Source organism: Myripristis murdjan, chromosome 23, assembly GCF_902150065.1.
Source record: "Myripristis murdjan chromosome 23, fMyrMur1.1, whole genome shotgun sequence".
Taxonomy (NCBI): Eukaryota; Metazoa; Chordata; class Actinopteri; order Holocentriformes; family Holocentridae; genus Myripristis; species Myripristis murdjan.
The window spans coordinates 13,917,435-13,932,484 of record NC_044002.1 but is presented as its reverse complement, the minus strand read 5'-3'; the positions used below and the strand labels follow the sequence as shown (position 1 = coordinate 13,932,484).

General features: G+C 42.4%; 1 protein-coding gene across 4 annotated transcripts in view; it reads left to right on the top strand.

The window, feature by feature from the left end:
* Positions 1-15,050, top strand: part of grm8a (glutamate receptor, metabotropic 8a) — a 283,521-nt gene that overhangs the window by 104,242 nt on the left and 164,229 nt on the right. For all 4 annotated transcript variants that reach the window (XM_030046271.1, XM_030046272.1, XM_030046273.1 and 1 more), the window contains exon 2: positions 1,872-2,088. In XM_030046271.1, the coding sequence (XP_029902131.1) occupies positions 1,872-2,088 (217 nt within the window). The remainder of the gene's footprint in view (positions 1-1,871; positions 2,089-15,050) is intronic.

Genomic DNA, 15,050 nt, shown 5'->3' with positions numbered 1-15,050 from the left:
TGCTCAGAGGAGAATACAGCTCAATTTCAGAATCCGTCTATGCCATCGCCGTGGCCTATGAAAGTCCAATCCATATTTTTTTAATATAAGCAACTCTTCCCCTCAAGCAAAGGAGCCGAATCTTGAAATTTGAAGCTGTTTTTCACCCTAAATGGCAAAGACAAGGACAGATGCAGGGCGGCAGGTGACTTCTTATGCTGTGTGAAGGGAGTAAAGCCAGATATGAGTGATCAGCTGTTGTGGTATTCCAGACACACACATGTACACTCTGTCCATTTGAAATCTCCCCATGCAACAGTGACTGCTTTTGCTGTCTTCAGCGATTGTAGGCGTTTGTATTTAAGCATGTGTGTGTGTGTGTGTGTGTGGCACAGAGACAGCTGACGTGCCTTGTGCCTCGGTGTAGATTGGCAGTTTAAGTCTTGCTTCTTGAATACCAAAGAGACTGCTGCCCAAAAACCCGGGTGTTTGCTTGTATGTGGTTAGGAGGGTGTGTGCGTGGGGAAGGTACAGGGTCTTTCCTTGCTGTCCCTCTCCGTCAGTGGAAAAATCAATCTGCCTGTCAGCCATCTAACACCTTCTGCCTATTACACGACCTCTCACCGGCAACACCTGTGTGTGTGTGCGTCTTCTGTCATTCTGTCAGCCTCTTTGTTTCACCGTCCTCCCATCTGCCTGTTGTGTTTTCCGTCTCCACCCCTCCCTGTTCTCTCGTCTCTCAGCCTGTCGCTCCGTCTCTCCCTTCCCTCAATCTGTCGCCCTCTTCGTCTGTCCAGATTCCTCACTTAAACTGCGCCGCCTTGACACCAAAAGTTGAGTGACAACGCTTACCTCCTCCTCGGTTTTCCATTAGTTTTATCTCTGTCTCTCTCATTCCACACTCAGATTTCCAATTATCTACCCCTTCGGGTTCCCTCCTCCGTATTTACTCACCTCTGTTTGTTTGCGTCTTTCTCTAAAAACCTCTGAACCAACAAGAGCATCTATAGTACAACACGGCAGCTGAACTTTGACAGCGGTGAACAGAGTCATTCATACGTGTTAACTCAGCACTCAGTAAAGAAATGCAAGGAAAGAGTGAAATAGCAGCAGATTAGACCTGGCTCAGCATCTTCTTTGTTCATGTTTTTGACAAAGACTGTTTGTTTTCACTGGACAAATATTTGCATGCCAAAGATAAATATGACACGTGTACATGAGCGGAATCAATGAATTTATTAAACACATGGTCACCCACCATTACGCAGCTTGCCTGTGGAATGAATATGTTTTCATGTGTGCTACTTAAGCTTAAAGTGAGAAAGTGAAAAAAAAAAAAAAAAAAATACAGTCTGCCACAATCTTCCTAGTCTCCCTGCAAACTTAAAAAAAAATGTGCTGAATTCATAACCTTTCGGAGTGGATTGATACAGCTTACTGGTGTTCTTCTGCAGGAAATAGTCCCCCAGGGCTTTGGATTATACTGGATATGTGTTGTTATTTTTGTTGTTGAGTGTTTCTATGTAAGTTTTCTGAATCCAGGCCCATTGTATTGGAGTGAGGAGAGACATGGAAGATTGGAGACCCTCCACACCATACATAATCTATTTGAATGGATAGCTTGCACTAGGAATAAGTGGGAAAGTATCGTTGCATTTTGGGTGAACTGCTCCTTTAGCTGTGGGACCTTTCATAAACACTAGCAAAACCAGTATTCTCAACAAGAATGGCTGATGCTCTACTAAGCTGTCGCAGGCTGTGGCTCTGTGCCATGCCATGCTCTCAGCTGACCAAGCACTGAACTTCCCAACCAGTTAGTCGTCTTCCTCCATGTCATCATCTCCTCATCCTCATCTCTCTCTCTCTTTCTGTTTGTTTCTTTTCTCCTTCAGATCCCCCAGATCAGCTATGCATCCACGGCTCCGGAGCTGAGCGACAACACACGTTACGACTTCTTCTCCCGCGTGGTGCCGCCGGACTCCTACCAGGCCCAGGCCATGATGGACATCGTCACGGCGATGGAGTGGAACTACGTGTCCACGCTGGCCTCGGAGGGCAACTACGGCGAGAGCGGCGTGGAGGCCTTCGTCCAGATCTCTAGAGAAACAGGTAGGAGCCAAGCTCGCCAAACTCACCTTTTTCCTTCCTCGTCCTGTTTGTGACATCTGGTGTCGAGACAGCTTTCCAGATTTTTTTTAAAATCCAGTATGCACCGCTTGAAAACTTTCTTTTACCTTGAGATGTGATAAATGATCAGTTATGACTATAGTTTGGAGAGAACTATAGTTACTTGAGGCTTGTTTTTTTTTTTTTTTTTTTTTTTTTTTTTTCAGTTCTCCAAATGAAACCAACTGGAGCAAAGTTTACCGCTCTTTATGCAGCGCATGAGATATAATGAGATCATTTGGTAGTCTGTCACGCTAGTGCATATTAAAATTTTAGAGGAATTATGAACAGAAAAGAGCAATGACATTCTAGATAAAAAAAAAATTATCCCTGTAGGCATACCTTGTTGAGATAATGAAAAATAAACTTTGGATGGTCTGTCAGTTTACAGTTGGCAATAATTTTAGAAGAAGTACGGCGAAACACAGCAGAGCACCGAACAGGAAGGTAACAAATGGTCTTCCTCTTTTCATGGTACACATGGAGGTATGATGGAGCTATGATGGAGGTAGATGATCACTGGGTGGCCAGTCACTTTGGTGCAGGCTGTAATTTGAGAACTATAGCAAGAACAGAGACGAGCCTATTGTTTGAATCTCCAGGGAAACGGCAAAGAAAATTGACTCTCCCTGGTAAATTTCAGGCTGCAGATTGTATGCTGCACCGAGATAGTTTCTTGTGAAAGTCATCCCAGCAAACATTTGATGGCCAGCGACGTGCAGGAGGTTGTTGCGTATGATATCGACCTAATCAATACCAAAGTTGATTGGTATTCATCTTCTTAGGGTAAATTACAGCTTTGCAGATGGAATACAACAGATATCAGAGAGATATTTTGGTTGCAAGTTCCAAAAACGATGCAGCTCCTTTGGTTTCGGTGCTATACTGTTATATCAATATCTATTCAAAGTCAAAGTCTGCTGGGGTGAGTATCGAGCCTGAGAATGAAAAGAAAGTGATCTGACCATGTGTAAATCCAAATGAGATTCATTATATAGTTTTAATAACTATATCTTGTGGATGTATGAGTAAGCACAGGGGAATCAGTTTTAATCCAGGTTGGTTAATAGCAGCTAGAGTCTGGCTAATGGAATAGTGTCAAGAGTAAATTACAATTTTTACTGCATTTCTGCTTCATTAGATCATACAGGGCAGAGTGCCAAGAGAGATGACAGTAAATTGTACTTGAGTAAATTAGATATCTGGCAAGAGAGACACGTGGAGAGACACAGAGAGACGGAGGTGGATATTTTCAGTATTTTGATGTGAGACTTATAAGAGTGATCTCCGCCGTCCTGAGAACGACGCTAGCCACTCGGGTGAACGCTGTCTCGAATCAGTTTGTGAAAAACTCCGAGCGATGTTGACAGATCAAAACGCCTGTGTCGGTATTTGTGTTTATCTGTCTCAGATGCTTATTTAAAACACTTTCACGTCGGACGCTGACAAATATTTATGGACTGACAGGGCTAAAGACATGTTTAAAGCATCACTCGGTCTGTCTGCCTGTCTGTCAATCTGGACGTTTATATTTCTATCTCACTCTCGCTTGCTTCTTCCCAGTGTTTCTCTTCCTGCGTTGTTTATGCAATGATCTGGAGATTGCAGCTCTGTGTTTGTGCTGCTGTCTGTCCATCTGTCTGTCTGTCTTTGTCTGTGAATGTTAGGAGCCAGAGAGCCCAGAGCTGTGTGCTGTGGCAGTCAGCACATGTTTACTGTGGGGTCGGCTCTGTGTGTGTATATGTGTGTGTGTTCATGTGTGTGCCCACATAAAGGCACCAAAGCACTCCTCGACAATGTGTGTAAAGCGTGCGTGCGAGCTCTGGGAGTCAGCAGATATCTGTGTACTCTGTTGCCCTCTGCGTTTGTGTGTGTGTATGTGTGTGTGTGTCTGTGTGTGTGTGTGTGTGTGTGAGGACTACATGCTGTGACAGCAGTCAGTCAGTTGTTTACTCTGCGGCTCTGCAGATGTGAACACAACGAAGGAGATGAGGGGATGGGAGAGGAGAAAAAAGGAGGATAAGGAGGATGGCAAAGGGAAAAGCAGCAGCTAGGGGGAATTTGTACACAAGTATGTGTATGAGTGTGTGTGTGTGCGCGCGCGTGTGTGTTGTGGGTCAGAGATGAAAGTGAGAGAGAAGAAAAGGGAAAGAGGAATGGAGCAAGCAAGAGGGAACAACAAGAGAATAATGATAGGGGTCCTAATATAGATGCACAACACACGCACACACATACACACACAAATATGGATACATGCATTCAGACAGACCCAGGGGGTTGGACACAGGAGTCCACACACACACACACACACACACACACACACACACACACACACACACACACACACACATGCAAAGAGCCACAGGGAATTGCTAGGTGATTAATTTGTGATTGCATTGTAATGATTGCAGCTTACAAGGCACTCTGCATGCTGATACCAACCATCCATATTAATTGGTGTGTAATCGCTGACTTATGATTCGAGACAAAGTTTGTGTGCGTGTGCGTGTGTGTGTGTGTGTGTGTGTGTGTGTGTGTGTGTGTGTGTGTGTGTGCACGCGCATGTGCGTGCATGCATGTGTGCATATTAACTGCTAAGGTCTTCTCATTAAGAGGAAAGATCCAGTGTGCCCTTGTGAGTTTGTGTGTGTGTTTTAGAGTAGGTCCTCGTTCCCTATTAGCAGGACGACTCGTGCAGGAGTGGCGTGTATGTATGTGTGTGTGTGTGTGTGTGTGTGTGTGTGTGTGTGTGTGTGTACCCATGTAATTGTGTGCTAGGGGTATTTTTTTATCATGATAGACCTGTTTCATTCTGCTCAGTCATGTCTTGTGTCGTGAACATCAAAAACTCTGTATATGTACTTGTTCAATATAATAGAAGTAGACGTCCCACTTTTTGCGTACCTGCTGCTCTACAGCTGCTCTGCTGCTCCACTCCCAAGAGAAGGTGGTAGAAACTTCTGCACCACTAATTTTTCAGAAATGACTACAAAGCAGTCAGCACAAAACAGCATTACCAGTGTTATATGGCAAAAAGTCAGTGAAGTTATGCAAATTGACTGAGTTAGCACTGAGTAAGCAGGTCAACAGTCATTAGTTGTTCTGATGTAGTAAGACTCATCGGTTGCACCAAAGTCCAGTCAACAAATCTTCAATCTCATTATTTTAAGGCCTTATTAGTTGAATCCACTATTTAAACTGCATTTATTTGTTGTAGTGAGGTTTTTCCAAAACTGACCATGCAATGTATGGCTTGAAGTGGATGGTAATGTTATGAAAATGTTCATTATTTGCATTTATTTCAAGGTAGACTTATGAGTCAACTATCATCTGTAACAAGTTGCTCCCCTGTAACTTCATCCAAACAAAAAGGGAAATCAATCCAGACATAATGCGTGTGGTGAAGGCGGCTAATAAGCGAACAGTGTTACTGTGTGAACTTTAATGTGATCGTTTTATGGAACGTCTGGTGAAATGCTCTTTCATCTCATAATTGCCAGTCACAGCTAATGAGCTCACAGTTGTAACTTAGGAAGGTGATAATGAGCAAGCTTCAGATGAAAATTCACAAACATATACTGTAGATCCATTCATTTAAGGATTACATATGACTTAGTTGCTCTTAATTATACTATCCAGTTTTACAGTGTACTCATTATAGACGTCTGCATCTGTCCTGCAACAGAGCTGTATCCAACTCTTATCATTTTTGCTCCCCCCACCCCCCATGCCCCCATTCATCCTGAAATACTCACCATGACTTTTAGGCTTCTTGCCAGCAGCCTGTGTCTTGTCACCATGAGCCGTGGCTTTCCAGTCATGCAGAACCAGCTAGGGACACAGCTCAGTGAGCTTGGGCTAATCTGTTGTTTACTCATCATTTGTAACTGCTAACAATTTGGGTGCACCGTGCTACACTTTCACTTTTATACGCATAAATCAAGCTATCCCAGTGATCAGAGGTTAATAAACAAATAAAACAAAGGTCAACTTGAGGGAGATTTACGAGGGAGTGGCGGCAAAGGGCAAACAGGAAGCCAAAGCCCCGGTTACAGCAGTTAAAATGTGGATCCTGTCATATTTGGTTTCAAACAGACCACTTGCCAAGGAGAGATTTCATTATTTTTCTGTAACACTCTAATTCCCTGAAGAGGACAGTGTCTCTCTGCTGCCCTTCCCCACAGGGGGGTCAGAGGTCAGGACCAGCCACAGAGCAGCGCCCCTGCAGCTGGGAGGGATTCAGCATGTTGCACAGTTACACTGGCACTTCAGCAGGGTGCACGTTCGCTGGTGTGGGCGCCGCCACCCTGCTGCCTCCTCTTGCTGTAGACACAGGCAGCTTGTAGCTCTGAGACTGCAGCCTGTGTTTTGATGCACACCCTCTGCTGTAAAAGAGGAGATGCTACTATACTCATAGACACACAGGATATCTGTTTTAACCCCTAAAACTCTGATTTTCAACAACAATGTCATATTATGTATCTGCTGGTTGCCATGCTGCACTGGGGCTACATCACACTTAAATTGAATGAAATAATTAAACCCAAGATGCCATTGTTTCATGGCTATGGCATTAGATCAAATAGAAAATATTGTGAAATTTCCCCACCGTGGGACTAATAAAGGTACAGTACAGGCCAAAAGTTTGGACACACCTTCTCATTCAATGCGTTTTCTTTATTTTTATGACTATTTACATTGTAGATTCTCACTGAAGGAATCAAAACTATGAATGAACACATGTGGAGTTATGTACTTAACAAAAAAAGGTGAAATAACTGAAAACATGTTTATATTCTAGTTTCTTCAAAATAGCCACCCTTTGCTCTGATTACTGCTTTGCACACTCTTGGCATTCTCTCGATGAGCTTCAAGAGGTAGTCACCTGAAATGGTTTTCACTTCACAGGTGTGCCTTATCAGGGTTAATTAGTGGAATTTCTTGCTTTATCAATGGGGTTGGGATCATCAGTTGTGTTGTGCAGAAGTCAGGTTACTACACAGCCGACAGCCCTATTGGACAACTGTTAAAATTCATATTATGGCAAGAACCAATCAGCTAACTAAAGAAAAACGAGTGGCCATCATTACTTTAAGAAATGAAGGTCAGTCAGTCCGGAAAATTGCAAAAACTTTAAATGTGTCCCCAAGTGGAGTCGCAAAAACCATCAAGCGCTACAACGAAACTGGCACACATGAGGACCGACCCAGGAAAGGAAGACCAAGAGTCACCTCTGCTTCTGAGGACAAGTTCATCCGAGTCACCAGCCTCAGAAATCGCAAGTTAACAGCAGCTCAGATCAGAGACCAGATAAATGCCACACAGAGTTCTAGCAGCAGATCCATCTCTAGAACAACTGTTAAGAGGAGACTGCGCGAATCAGGCCTTCATGGTCAAATAGCTGCTAGGAAACCACTGCTAAGGAGAGGCAACAAGCAGAAGAGATTTGTTTGGGCCAAGAACCACAAGGAATGGACATTACACCGGTGGAAATCTGTGATTTGGTCTGATGAGTCCAAATTTGAGATCTTTGGTTCCAACCGCCGTGTCTTTGTGAGATGCAGAAAAGGTGAACGGATGGATTCCACATGCCTGGTTCCCACTGTGAAGCATGGAGGAGGAGGTGTGATGGTGTGGGGGTGTTTTGCTGGTGACACTGTTGGGATTTATTCAAAATTGAAGGCACACTGAACCAGCATGGCTACCACAGCATCCTGCAGCGACATGCCATCCCATCCGGTTTGCGTTTAGTTGGATGATCATTTATTTTTCAACAGGACAATGAGCCCAAACACACCTCCAGGCTGTGTAAGGGCTATTTGACCAAGAAGGAGAGTGATGGAGTGCTGCGGCAGATGACCTGGCCTCTACAGTCACCGGACCTGAACCCAATCGAGATGGTTTGGGGTGAGCTGGACCGCAGAGTGAAGGCAAAGAGGCCAACAAGTGCTAAACACCTCTGGGAACTCCTTCAAGACTGTTGGAAAACCATTTCAGGTGACTACCTCTTGAAGCTCATCGAGAGAATGCCAAGAGTGTGCAAAGCAGTAATCAGAGCAAAGGGTGGCTATTTTGAAGAAACTAGAATATAAAACATGTTTTCAGTTATTTCACCTTTTTTTGTTAAGTACATAACTCCACATGTGTTCATTCATAGTTTTGATTCCTTCAGTGAGAATCTACAATGTAAATAGTCATCTGAGCTGCTGTTAACTTGCGATTTCTGAGGCTGGTGACTCGGATGAACTTGTCCTCAGAAGCAGAGGTGACTCTTGGTCTTCCTTTCCTGGGTCGGTCCTCATGTGTGCCAGTTTCGTTGTAGCGCTTGATGGTTTTTGCGACTCCACTTGGGGACACATTTAAAGTTTTTGCAATTTTCCGGACTGACTGACCTTCATTTCTTAAAGTAATGATGGCCACTCGTTTTTCTTTAGTTAGCTGATTGGTTCTTGCCATAATATGAATTTTAACAGTTGTCCAATAGGGCTGTCGGCTGTGTAGTAACCTGACTTCTGCACAACACAACTGATGATCCCAACCCCATTGATAAAGCAAGAAATTCCACTAATTAACCCTGATAAGGCACACCTGTGAAGTGAAAACCATTTCAGGTGACTACCTCTTGAAGCTCATCGAGAGAATGCCAAGAGTGTGCAAAGCAGTAATCAGAGCAAAGGGTGGCTATTTTGAAGAAACTAGAATATAAAACATGTTTTCAGTTATTTCACCTTTTTTTGTTAAGTACATAACTCCACATGTGTTCATTCATAGTTTTGATTCCTTCAGTGAGAATCTACAATGTAAATAGTCATGAAAATAAAGAAAACGCATTGAATGAGAAGGTGTGTCCAAACTTTTGGCCTGTACTGTATATCTTATCTTATCTTATCTTATATCTGCACATCTTTTGCATTATTTTATATGCATTTCCCTGTACTTTGGCAGGACAACCTTGAAAACCCTGGAACCTCCACTAGAATTTAAAATAATGCTCTGTGAGTTTGAACAAAGCTCAGCCATGCAGGATGTGTCTGTCATGACAAGCCCACTGATGGGACCAGCAGAGTAAATCCAGTTATTGGCCTTTTCTCCTATAGTATCCTTTCCCAGTCGCCATCTTCACCTGCCTGTGGAACCCATCTGGGATTAAAGCTGGCACATCGACATTCACACACTCAGGGCGTGCAGGGAGTATGTGTGTGTGTGTGCATGTGAGTGCGTGTGCACAAGGAGAGAGGAAGAGAGTGTTTTTGTGTGCTGGCCTCGATGTGTCTGTGCTTCTTCGCGTGCACGTGTTTGTGCTTTCGTGTGAGAGAGGAGGTTTTTGTGTGAATGAGACAGGCTGCAAGTGAACATACGCACATGTGTTGGTGTGTGTAGGTGTGTGTGTGCGTGTGTGTGTGTGTGCGCATGTGTGTATGTGTTAGAGAGAGAGAGAGCGAGAGAATCCAGTGGCTCAGAGCAGTCACCTCCCTCTGACACTGGCTCCTTTTTTTTCCGCGGCACTGAAAGGCAGTAATGAAGAAGAGAGCACGAGAGGAAGGGCTGAGAGAAATAATTAAACGTTTATCTCCACATTCATTTAATTAGTTCTCTGGCTCTAGACTAATCTTCCGCCTTTTTGCTTAGCTTTGCCTCTTTAGTTCCCTTTCAGTCCACTCTTGCCCTCCACAATGGGGGCGGTCCTCGTTATTATCCAAGGCTACTGGCATATGTTGTTTTGTTCAGGGTACCGCTGTACTCTCATTGTGAGCCATCTTATACAGACTAAAAGCCTATATTTAAGCATATAGGAGCGGCTCCTATTATACGCATATTGGAAAATTACTTGCCTTACATTTTACATTATGGTGCGTATTATGATTTATAAGCAAACTAGGATGAGTTTGCTAGTTATTGGTTACACAGTCGGCATTATGGCTACATTATGAGTAAAATATTCTTAGGTTACAGTTGCAGTGCTATTCTTAATGTTATAATGACATTTGACAACCTAACTAATAACACTCACACCTATTCACATACACACAGTGATAAATGCACAAGAAGAAGTAGTTGATGTCACACACACATGTACACACACACACACACATATTCTTTCATACATAGCCTCACTCAGAGTGACAATGTTGTCCCTTGGGTTGATTTAGATCCCTGTTGCTTGTCCTTGATTACACCCCCCTTAGAACTAGAGACTGATATTCATCACCACACACACACACACACACACACACACACACACACACATGCAGGGAGTGCGAACATCAAACCATCCATTTGTAACTAATTACGCCAGCCTTGGTTTTCATCTCAAGGTGAAACTGTCTTTGTTGTGTTCATGAAGGGCCGCAAACTCTCTGTTGCCGGGAAACATGTTTATGCTGTTGGTTTGTGGTCAGCCTGTCCTTGTAAACTTGAGTGTTGGTAATTATAAAGACTTTAGTGTATGTATTTGTGTGCGTGTGTGTGTGTGTGTGTGTGTGTGTGTGTGTGTGTGTGTGTGTGCGCACGGGTGGGGGCAGTGTGTCTGGGCTAGTTGTGTGTGAGTATTGTATATGGACTGTTGGACTGTGTGTGTCCATGCGCTCTTGCTCCTGATCTGAAATAAATAAACAAATAAATAAATGAGAATCTACACAGTATGTGGTGCTATGTGATTTTATTTTATGCAGTAACATAAATTAGCTTGAAGAGGACATTAATGTTTCTCTAAGCCCCCAAATTCTATTATAATACGGCTGATGTCGATCCGTCACCTGGGTGGAATTCCCAACATCTATTAGGAGTTAACAGCCCTCTCCAGACTGCATTAGTATTGCCAGAAGACACCCAGAGATGGTAATTATTACCTGAGTGGCTCTGTTGAAATTTACCCTGCCTGAAATGGCCATTATTAGCAATTTTAGTGATTTTTTTTTTCTCCCTCCGCCAACCTCTGGTACAAAGTCCGGTAGAAATTACTTACAGTTTTTGGGGGAAAACTCAGGGGTTTGCTGCGATGTTATTTCAATCCGGAACATCACCTCTGCAACTTCAGTCATGTCCCAGTGATTACCAGTGTTTGGGAATTGAGAAAATAATTGGTTTTGACTGTTACAAAGAAGTTTTGCTGATGTGCACAGTGTTATGCGAGACATTTAATTAATATTTTAAGCCCCATAGACACAAACAGGAATTTATGTCTTTTGTGCAGAAGACATATTTGCTTCCCTCGAGTTTCCGAAGAGCCAACAGGAGCTCACATGCAGAGCAAAATGACAGTGTAAGACGAGCTGGTAGCTGATGAATGCCTTTGTACGGTTTATGATTGGGGTTTTCAAACTCCGTATGGACTGTCTTCTCATTGGTCCCTTGAGTTGCCCATTTGTAGAGGAAAGTGCAACTTGTTAATCACCGCAATGATTTCTCCAAGTCTCTGAATATGCCTCCGAGAGCTCCGTATTTCACCAGCCACTTTCTTCTTTCCTCGGGGAAACATATTCCGCAGTGCAGGTGGAAGTGGAGGAAGAAACCTTAAACTTTTCTCCATTTGGTGAAACTGTAAATCCCAGGAAAATCAGGGAGCTTCTGCACGGCGTTCATTTGAAGTGATTTTTTCCCCCTTAAAGACCGCTGATGTGAAAAGATATTTTGGTTTGTGTTAACGCCCTCCTCCAGTGGTTTTGTGCCTTGAATCACTATCAAAACTCTTCCTGAAACAGCTTTGTGATGTGTGATTACCTCCACCAATCATAATCTCGATCATAACGAGTCTCACCCATGCAACAAGTGTAACCACGCCCCTACCAGTGTTATCAAACAGTCCTTGCAGCTAAATCATTGGTTTAGTAAAATAGGAGCTACCAACTAATTTCAGACAGCTGGATTATCAATTCAGTGTCACTGGATTGGGGCTTTTAAGGGTTAAATTGTGAACATATCTTACTTGAAGACTGGCAAAGAGACTGAAAGCGATAAGAGTAATCAAACGTAATGCTGCATACTTGCTGTATCCTAACAAATTGTAGTGAATCAAAGTAAAAATAAACTCAACTATTCTTTGTTTTGCTGAGGGCCTCCCTGAAGCCCCTCAGGGACCCCTTGTGGTCCCTGGTACCCACTTTGAAGCACACTGGTGTATGCTGTGGTACTGGTTTCACCCATGTAGAGATGCGCCTCAGTGACTCTACAGTACCTTGCTCAGTGCTATCAATTGGATGTATAGTGTCGGTTTCAGGTCCAGTAGTTTTCCTGACAGAGGGGAGAGATCCTCATATTCCTTTAGTATGAGAGATCGAGAGGAAGAGATGGAGGGCGGAGGGTGGACAGACATTCACACGGCAAGTGAAAGAAAAAGACAGAGAGAAATAGGATATTGGTGTGTGTGTGTGTGTGTGTGTGTGTGTGTGTGTAGTCTGCTCTCTGGTCTCTGTCCCTATTTGGCCTCTCCAAGTCCGCAAAGGGATGATGGGAAAAAAACTCTGCCAGTCACTGCTAAGCCCCAAAAGTAATTTCAGCAATATTACTGCAGTAGTCGGTACACATCGGTTTGTGCTGTGTGTATCTGCGTTTGCGTGTGTGTATCTGCGTTTGTGTGTGTGTGTGTGTGTGTGCAGTTTGTGCTCGCATATTTACATTTAACACAATTAAAGTGCATGCGTCTGGGTTTTTGTGAATAGGTTTGCATGTCTATTTGTGTTTTGTGTCCGTGAGCTTTTTTTTTTTTTTTTTTTTTAACTTTATTTTATTTATTTTATTTATTTATTTAGTTTGTGTGTGTTTATGTGTGTGTTTTGTGTTCCCAGGGAGCACGAATCTGCCTGCACAACTTAAAAGCACTTTCAAGCCGCTTCATCGTTCTGCTCCAGTAACTTAAGGTTTTCTCTGTCTCTTTTTTTTTTACCCCCCCATTTTTCTTTTCTCATCTTTTTTTCAGTTTTTCATCTCCGTCTGCAGAAAACCTCCTTGGAGACAAGGCTCTGGGGTCATGGTTAAAATAAATGACGAGCACCGATGTTGGTTGACATCACTGTAAAAAAAAATAAATAAAAATAACGCTTCAACACTCTAAAACCTCAAGGTGCTCTGAGAGTTGTTAACCCCTGCACAAATACCTTTCCCTTTTTAGAGAATGCAGCTGGGAGTACGAGACGCAGACAAGGAACGAGAGGTTTAAATATTAAAATGTACATGTGCACACACATACACACGCACACTCATACATACAGACACATGCAACCACAGTCACATACAGACAGCTGCATCGGAAAGTGACTTAAATATTCATCAGGTTTTATGAAACTGTCTATAAACCACCTTCCTTCAGAATAGAATGGAGTGCTACATGTCGATGAGAAAGAAGTTATGCTTTTAATGGTTAAAAGACAATTTAGTCTATCTTTTAGTGTCAGCTTTATAAGAAATGTCTTAAGGTGACTTCTAAGGAACACATAATGTTCTTAATATAATCATGCTAGCAGTCAAAATGGTAGAATGGGTGTTATTTTTAAAATGGTGCATATCTCATTTAGATTCTCTAATAGCAGTAACCCTGACTGAGCACACAGTGTGAGGACTTTACCATACTGTTTGCTACAAAAAACAAACAAACAAAAAAAACTCAATCTTCACAAGTCATTTAGTCTCATCTTTAGTCTCAATAAACTCAAGTGAAAAAAAATCTACCAATGGGATGAGATAATCCCACTTTTTACCAATGCTAAACAACTTTTTTTTCAAGGATTCTTTCTTTTTTCTTTCTTTCTATTCAGTTGTTATTTTCTTGATACTAGTGGACTGCTCTGCCTAATTCTGCCTTGTTTCAGAATATTTATGCTTATTCCCTGAAAGATTCCATTGGAAAGTCCATTGGAAAAAAAAAGTGGGATTTTCTCCGACTGGCAGATCTCTCACTTGTTTTAACACTGAATATTAGACTAGACAGCTTGTAAAGATTGAGGTTTAGGACTAAATAAGTAAATATAGATTTCCATTTCAGTATACACTGAACCCTTAAAAAAAGAAAAAAAAAAAAAATAGTGCCAAAAGCTAAAGAAAAAGAATCACTGTCTGGTACTGATGGCTCCTTCCCACTGAGGGAGGAGTGGCTTGGAGGAACGATTTTAGTTTGAGGGAATCACTGTTAGATACATAGATCTGTAATGATAGAAAAGCACATGCATAAAGTAAATGCACATACAAATGATGAATCATGAATCATGCAGCCTTACACACACACACACACACACACACACACACACGCACACACACACACACACACACACACACACACACACACACACACACACACACACACACACACACAGATATAGATGTGGGTAAAGCTGTCACAGATACAAAGCACAGGAGATTTGCAGGCAGAAACACAGAAAACATACATGCACACACTGTGGTAAATCTAATTAATGATCATATTATGTTTCACATCAGTTTTACTTTACTTGAACTCCTTTTCATTGAAATGCAATCCTGTTTCACTACATTTGGTGAGAAAAAAAAAAAAAATCAGTTTTGCCATTATACAAACTGTCACTTGGATGATTTAAGGAAAGGCTTAGCTTGGCTTAGTAGCTTTAAGCTTGAAGCGTCATTTGTAGGAAATTAGATTTACAGTCACCGATCAAAGGAGAATTTAGCTTTGATCTCGCCCGTCGCTCATGATCACATCCCAAACATTGTAGCATATTGGTGCAAAAATGTTTTGTGAAAGTGCTTATCTTTACTCAGCGAAATGATTGAGGTAGCTGAGCATCGCTTATCAACAAAAACAAACAAAGTCATAAAACCCGAATGTAATACTGAGCACAGAAAATATCATAAACACAGAGAAAAAAGATGATACTGGTGTGTTGGCAGCGGGATCATTACAGAGGGATGCTTTTGAGGGACTGATACTGCTGACTTAA